Source organism: Asterias rubens, chromosome 12 (genome assembly GCF_902459465.1).
Source record: "Asterias rubens chromosome 12, eAstRub1.3, whole genome shotgun sequence".
Classification (NCBI taxonomy): domain Eukaryota; kingdom Metazoa; phylum Echinodermata; class Asteroidea; order Forcipulatida; family Asteriidae; genus Asterias; species Asterias rubens.
In genome coordinates this window covers 12,683,099-12,691,590 of record NC_047073.1, presented here as the reverse complement: position 1 = coordinate 12,691,590, position 8,492 = coordinate 12,683,099, and the positions used below count along the sequence as shown (strand labels likewise).

At 35.8% G+C, this 8,492-nt stretch overlaps 1 protein-coding gene across 1 annotated transcript in view; it reads right to left on the bottom strand.

Annotated features, from left to right (window-relative positions):
* Window positions 1-6,307: 6,307 nt before the first annotated feature.
* Window positions 6,308-8,492, bottom strand: part of LOC117297820 (receptor-type tyrosine-protein phosphatase F-like) — a 36,975-nt gene continuing 34,790 nt past the window's right edge. Inside the window, exons 44-45 of the mRNA XM_033780969.1 lie at window positions 7,663-7,798; window positions 6,308-7,215 (exon numbers count right to left, since the gene is read on the bottom strand). Coding sequence (XP_033636860.1) covers window positions 7,129-7,215; window positions 7,663-7,798 — 223 coding nt within the window. The 3' untranslated portion in view covers window positions 6,308-7,128. The remainder of the gene's footprint in view (window positions 7,216-7,662; window positions 7,799-8,492) is intronic.

Sequence of the window (8,492 nt, the reverse complement as noted above, 5' to 3'; positions counted from 1 at the left end):
CCCGCCATGACTGTCTGTAAGGCGACACTGACTGCTCCCTCTTGCCTATTGTAATCCACTCTGAGAAGGAACATCATTTATATTACTCATACAATTGAATAAGGAACTTATGGAATTTATTGTTGACCAATGAAGGATAATTATTATTTTTTAGATGAAGATTGTGAAAGTTGACCATCTGCCAAATTTGCTTAATCGTTGTTAAACAACTTGGATAGTTCCTCCTTTGAGAAAAGGGCAGGCAATCCTGGTGTATGTTGTTTTTTTAAAAGATGTTATCAAAACATAAATTCCGGAAATGTTGCTTTTGAATTGCACATCATTAGAATACCATGGTTCCTCAATTAGTCTAGCTAAGACATTGAACCAGATTTATACATGAATACGCATGCAAACGTTCATTTAGCATGAAACGGGATACATTTTATTACAATTTGTTGCTCCCAGAATTAAAATTGACAGCAAAACGAACCGGGAATAAGGGAATACAATTTACCACAAAATTTTTTGGTAAACATCTTGCCTTTTGAAAGGCGTATGACTTGACCAATTAATGAAATGAGAGGAATGATCTAATCTCAATATTGTTAGTAGATCAGAAGTTATGTGACCTACCTGACATCATCTTCCTTGTCAAAAAGGGAGGTCGACACAAGCCCATCAGATAATTTGTACATAGAAAGGCTGAGTAATACAAACAAATCAGTACGCAGCGCAGGGCCGGCAGCGAACACAGAAACAAAACAAAAATATATTTCTTTGCAATATTAATATTATTGTGGTGAATAAATTAATCATAAATTCCTACGAATCCTTTGACAAACAAGAAGAACAACAAATTGGTGACAATTTGTTTTAACTCGTTGTGTACGTGTTAACACTGTTCTAACATCAGAATAGAAGACAAAGTCATTATCCATTTGATCAAATCTATACTAATACGACAAGTTTAACATTTACGATCTTTCTAATGCATGCTATAACTGATGTCTTTGTCAAATTTGAATCTCTTGTAGGTTGGTAAAAGTCACCTCACTCTTCAAGAACAATTCGTTGACTTAGATTTCTTGGTTTTGAGCCATTTTTTCTCATTTGTGAAGCCAAATATTGAAACGACACATTATTGTAATACGCGTAAAGGTAGAATTTCTGAGATGTTTTAATCTATAGATCAACATTGAAATAAATTTATATATTGAATTGAACAGAACAATTAACACGAGATGGTTAAATGAAGCTGCTCGATAAACCCGACGATGATGCAGGAATCTTTGCTTACTTTGATCTAGAGGGCGTGTCTACATTAATTTTTGTTTAGGCTATTCAACAAGGGGTGCACCGGGGCGCACCATTTTCATAGAGCTGCTCAACACAAAAATGTGCTCAGCATGAAATGTTTGCCTTGATAAAAACAGGATTGCCAACTAATTTTCACGTGACTTTCAGCAGCTGAATCAGTAACCAGCAATATTCAACAAACGGAAACTTGGTTGGTAATCTTGTTTTTATTAATGAAGAAAAGTCATGCTGAGCAAGTTATTGTGCTTAGCACTTCTATGAAATTGGGCCCAGGTAACAAAATGTAAGTTCTGCTATAATGGGATAAAATAGCAGTATAGTGTTCCATCATACCATGTCACGCATATAGCATTGTTACGCAGAAGACCACACTAACAAGTACACGATTGAGTGAGATGAGTTAATTTAAAAGCCATTGGACCCTTTCGGTACAGACACAAAAAAGTTCACAGATTTACAAATAACTAACAGGGTTTACAGAAGGTAGTGGTGAAAGACTTCTCTTGAAATATTATTCCATGAAATGCTTTACTTTTTGAGAAAACAGTAAAACAATATCAATTCTCGTTGTCGAGAATTACGGATTTCTTGAAAACACATGTCATGACACGGCGAAACGCGCGGATACGAGGGTGTGTTTTCCCGTTATTTTCTCCCGACTCCGATGACCGATTGAGCCTAAATTTTCACAGGTTTGTTATTTGATATAAACTGCTCACAAAAAGTAAGGAAACTTTTTGTTAATCCAGTATACTTGTTATTATTTAATACTCTCTTTGTATATGGTATATATGTTGCTGGACTTGACCACGTTAATGAGAATGAGACAACGTCACAAATCAAATGTGCCAAAATTAGAAATTTGTGTTACTGTGTGAACAATCAACTTGACACTGTAATTCAAACAAGCAAGACAACTTCCTGATCATAATCCACTTTATTGAGACAAGACGTTTGGTATAGAGCAAGACAACTTACTGATCTTAATACACTTTATTGAATCAAAAAGTTCAGTAACAAGTGGATGATCCGAAGGCGTTGATGACAGCCTGGCACCTTCTCATGCTGCACACAAGTCTTGTGATGCGCTGATGATGAGGGATGGCATTCCATTCTTCATTAAGGAACCTGGTTAGGTCAGCCACAGTTGATGTGTTGGTGGTTTTGGCGTGGACAGCGATGCCAAGCTGGTCCAACAGATGTTCCATGGGATTCAGGTTTGGACTGTTAGCGGGCCAATCCATCCGGTGCACCCCAACATTTTTCGGGTAGTCAGTCAACGGTAGGGCTCGATGGGGGCGAGCGTTGTCATCTTGAAAGATGGCATTTGATCCAAGAGTCTGCAAATATGGGATTGCATTCGGCTGTAGAATATCGTCTTGCAAATACCCATCAAACAAGGTGTTTTTCATGAGATGAGGGTTTATGTCCGAGGAGCTCACTGGTTCAAACCATTTTGTAAGCCATTTATGGTTCTAAAAAGCTTGATCGGTTTGATTATTGAGCATTACCTATTGACCGTTCACAGACAACGGTAATTTTTGCACATTTGATTTGTGACTTTGCCTCATTGTTATTCGTGTAGCCAAGTTCAGCAACATGTATACATTGCAAATGTGATATCATTTTAAAGAGGAACAGTTCAGCTTTGCATTGATATAACCATATACAAAGAGAGTATTAAATAATAACATATATACTGGAATTTACAAAAATTGTAAGCAATATATTTGGCTTAAAGGAAGTGGACACTATTGGTAATTACTCAAAATAATTATTATCATAAAACCTTTATTGGTGACGAGTAATGGGGAGAGGTTGATAATATAAAACATTGTGAGAAACGGCTCCCTCTGAAGTGACGTAGTTTTCGAGAAAGAAGTAATTTTCCACGAATTTGATTTCGAGACCTCAGATTTAGAACTTGAGGTCTCGAAATCAACCATCTGAACGCACACATCTTCGTGTGACAAGGGTGCTTTTTTTTCTTTCATTATTATCTCGCAAGTTCGATGACCGATTGAGCTCAAATTTTCACAGGTTTGTTATTTTATGCATATGGTGAGATACACCAACTGTGAAGGCTAGTCTTTGACAATTACCAACAGTGTCCACTGCCTTTAAAAAGAGACCCGTCATTTGATGAGGTGGTTCAATGACACACTTTAAGCACGCCCCTCTGATAGAGCTGACTGCGACAGGGATGTGGTGACAAAATGGTGCCCGGTTCATAAATCAGTTTTGCAGTTGGAATAAAACAAAATAACATCCTTTGTAATTGTATTTTAGTTGACACAAGACGTTTTGATAATTTAAACTAATTCAAACAACCATTGTTCATCTTGTAAATACTGCGACTTCCTCAAAGACAACTGAACACACACTGATTGTCGAGATAAGCAGAAAGCTATCAATTCCTTTATCGTCTCTGTATATACAGACGCAAGTTCTCAACAGAGTTGAATATTGGACTCAATAAATTAGTAGTAAATTTTTTCGCTTTTGGATTCATCGTGGTATTTTGTGCTCAAAAAGTGGGGGCGATCTTTCTCTTAATAATGTAATTCACAGAAGGCCTATAATTTGAACATTGTCGGCTTGTTGTTGTTGTTGTTGGTTTATTTATTTATTTTTTTATTATTATTTTTTTTTTACGCCATAATAAATCATCAGAAAAAAAAAATTACAGAAAGAGACGCTTATAAATCTAACACACCCACCACGCAAATTTATAATGCTGAAATCGAACACGGTTTATTGTTAGCTGGTACAATGAACGTCCAAGAAGAAAAGCGGTAAATAAACGTTTAAAAATAAGGTCCAGTTCGGATCGAAAGCTAATGCCATCTACCCTATACAGTACACTTAAAGGAACGTTACAGAGTTGGTAAGAAACACAGTAAGCGTTTTATTAATTTTTGTTTTGGCCTCGATGCAATGCAAAATTTGTAATTGGTTTTTCATGTTTATCTCGTGACCCAGACGGCCGATCGATCTCGAACTTCTACAGGTTGGTCAAATTATGTATATGGTGGATTACATAAAGTGCTTACACTGCCAGCAACTGTTTTGTTAGCAAAAAGAAAACACAATTCTGTAATGTCCCTTTAATGCTCAAATTCAATTCTATGGTAAACAATTATAGTTGGTATTTAAATTTTGTTAAATTGCTCAAATAAAACCCTTGGCTAGTGCAACAATAAATGTACTCCCATTAAAGATTGTCCAATTGATTAACCCCTACCATTATGTTGTTGTGAGTAGGTGCGACACTAATACTGGGTTCCTGAATCCGTAATATCAGTTTAAAGACAGTGGACACTATTGGTAATTGTCAAGGACCTGTCTTCTCACTTGATGTATCTCAACATATGCATGTAATAACAAACCTGTGGAAATTTGAGCTCAATTGGTCGTCGAAGTTGCGAGATAATAATGAAAGAAAAAACATCCTTGTCACACGTAGTTGTGTGCGTTTAGATGGTTGATTTCGAGACCTCAAGTTCTCAACTTACTAAATTACTTCTTTCTCGAAAACTACGTCACTTCAGAGGGAGCCAATTCTCACAATGTTTTATACCATCAACCTCTCCCCATTACTCGTTACCAAGTGAGGTTTTATGCTGATTTTTATTTTAACTAATTACCAATATTGTCCACTGCCTTTAAATAGTTTGTGACTATTAAAACAGACTGTGACACTCTAACTGCCATTGTAGCTTTATATCAGCCTGTTAACAACTCTCTGAAATATGAACCAAACTTATTTTTTTTATAAACAATCCGATTCTTTATTCAGGCATAGCTTGTTATACACAACACATGTTCTTCTTCTACCCCAAATGTAAGCATACCTCACAATTCTTTACAAAAAACAGTTTTTCCATTTATAAGATGAAAGTGTTCGTTTTCATGTTTGCTTTAAAATACTGCACATTACTCTAACTACATCTGAGTAAAAGTTAAATGTAAAACACAAGGACTATTATATATCCTGAATAAATGTGTCTTGATACAGCCTTAAGACGCTGTATGTACAATCTATGTAAGTATATGGCTCACACCCGCTCAAACGAAGCTAACACAGCGTGTGTGCAAAACAGATAATGGACTGGATAATACAAAATTAATATTCACTTTAATCACCCCACCCCCTCCAAGAAGAAGAAAACAAAAAACACTCCAGAACAATAAACGAAGTATAGCTAAGAAAGAAACAATTTTAAGCCGAGTTATGATTTACATAATTATTATGGTTTATTCAATGCGTCTGCGTATTATGCATTCAAACATGTCTTAAAGCATATGAAATAAAGTTGTTTATGCAAGTATATCATATCCACTATTATCAATTTTAAATTCACTTCAAAAATAATTATGTTCATCTTCCCCTTTTGTTTTGCTAGATCCACACGTCCTTTTTGGCGTCACTGTACGAAAGTCCCCGTAAGCATACCGCCCTCAACTGTCTTGTTTGTGTTTAACACAATCACTCAACTCAACCTTTAAAGTTGTTTAGCTGTGATTGTGCACGGCATTGACATGCAATTGAACTCTTTAAAGTCACCTGGAAATATATATTTGTGTCTTTCAAACATAAAAGTATATGATTATAAATAATAAAACATATGTTTTAGTAATTGTTTGTCACGATTTATATGTTTAAAATATATATCGATTTTTTTATTTTTTTTTATTTTAAGTTTTTTGGGGGGCTGACTCCGCCTACCCCTTTTGTGACGGCAATCGAGGCAGACTTTGCCTGCAATGCGTAGCGTAAACACACGTGCAAAGTGCATGTACGGTCCAGGTCGTGAGTTTGTACGTTTCAATGAGTGTTTTTCTGCATTCAGCAGCAATACACCTGGTCGGCATTGCCGAAAATAATTATGTAAAGTCTGCCACGATTGACGTCACAAACAGCGCCCTCTCGGGTCGGGACCTACTCTTAAATGTGTAAATAACATAATAACTATTTTGTTAAAACCTTAGTTAACTGTTTATTCACATTCCACTCATCAAAATACATCTATTAGTGACAAAAGCTTTATTTTGAAAAATACCACTTCCAGGTGACTTTAATCTTATGTGTTCTTGATTAAGCGAGAGTACATATAAAATTCGATATTATGCCTAGGTAAAATGTCATCATCGTAGTCTAACCTAATGTGATTTTGCTCAAATCATTTTAATAATTTTGTTGTTTTACTATCACTATGAACCGCCAAGCAATAATCGTCTACGAATAAACAATCATTTCATTTTGATTTTGTTGGACTGTCACTTTAGATTGACTACAGATTCCTCCATTGGTTGTATACACACGCGGTTCTATTCCCCCTGGAAACGTGAATAATTACAGCGCTGTGACAACAATAGGTCTACGAGTATCAAAGTTGTGATCTCAGTTTTCAGTATTGAGACAAATTACTTTTCCATGAAAATTGTTCACACTGCTGATACTTGACACTTCAGCTTATCAATGCATATCAGAGACTAAGCATACACTGTTTTGCCTTGGCATAACCATTTCGGTTTTTCAGTAGGGGAAACGGACTGACTTCTCATGATTTAGAACAATTCCTTGGTAATCATTTGTGTAATGGTCAACATAAAAAAATGGTTATTATAGCAATTAAGCATATGACTTTAACTTATTGTAACTAACCAATCTTGTATATGCAAATGTATATACTTTTTAATCAATACACTTAATCTTAATTATATAAAAAAAAACTTGTTATATGCATAGACAATACTTGATAAGGATAATGATCAATTTACGCAGCCAAACCGATACTTTAATGCATGAAAAATATGTGATCCCGTTTAACGGTGTACGTTCTCATAGATAGTTGACGATGAAGCTTCATCCAGATACGACTTGACCACTTGATAGCACAGCTGGTACTGAGCCTAAAATAAAGAACCACAGATTGAAAAACAAAATAACTAACTTAACATAAAAATGCATTTCAACAACAAATTTTGACGGTTAGATTATTCTCACGCCTTCCAGTAATTTCAAGGCAAACATTACATTTTAGTATAAACAAAATATGGTGAACAATGTTTGTTGTTGGCAATCCGTCGGGCTCTTTAGCAAGTATCACTCTTGACCCAGTTTAATTAAGCAGGACAACTTAAACTATCAGTTTAATTTCATATTGGGGAAGCCCACACAAATCATGTTTTTGTGCAGTTATTTTACACATTTTACTTCTTTGCAACAGCAACATCTTTTTGTTTTCTCAAAAAAAATACAGTCGACCAAAATTTTAGACTTACTGATTTTCTTCAGCTAGGTCAAATGTTGTTGTTGTACTGTTTTATGCAGGACCGTAATATTTTGAATATTCTTACCAATGTCTTGACCATTCCAGCTCGAGTTGAGCGGAGTTTCTTAACTGCCTGGAAGACGTCAATGACCCCATCCTGCTCTAGGCGATCTAAGAGGGTGACCAGGGTGCAGAATGTCCCACTGCAACCCTCTCCGTCACTGATAAAGAGAATAATAGTAGTAGCAAATAATCGAACAACTCTAGAACAAGTGTTTGGTTACTCGGCAACTGACAATACCTTGTTAAAACATGATTTAAGATTGAACTAAGACAAATACGGAATTAGAACCAACGACCTCAGGTTTAAGTAACTGAGCTATCTAGCCATATGGATGGGGTTTTACCTGTTGTAAATTACTTTGTTCTGTGTGACATTCAGAAGCCCGAGACCCTTAGCTGCCGTAGCCAGGGGTCACACCCAAATTGACCATACAATTTATTAAGTACATTTTTATTTTTTGAACCTTAATTAAAAAAATAGGTACTTGTTAAAATTACCCATTCCGTTTCCCTTTGGGTTTTTACGCGATTTTTGTTGCTACCCAAAATGTATTTTGGTTTTATCGTTCACATTTGCCACCAGCCAAACACTTAGAACCAATCTGGTGTTAAAGACAATGGACACTATTGGTAACTGTCAAAGACCAGTCTTCTCACCTGCTGTATCTCAACATATGTATATAGTAACAACAACCTTGTGAAAATTGGAGCTAAATTGGTCGTGGAAGTTGCGAGACAACTATGACAGAAAAACACCCTTGTCACACGAAGTTGTGTGCTTTCAGATGCTTGATTTCGAGACCTCAAAATTTTATTCTGAGGTCTCGAAGTCTAATTCGTGGAAAACTACTT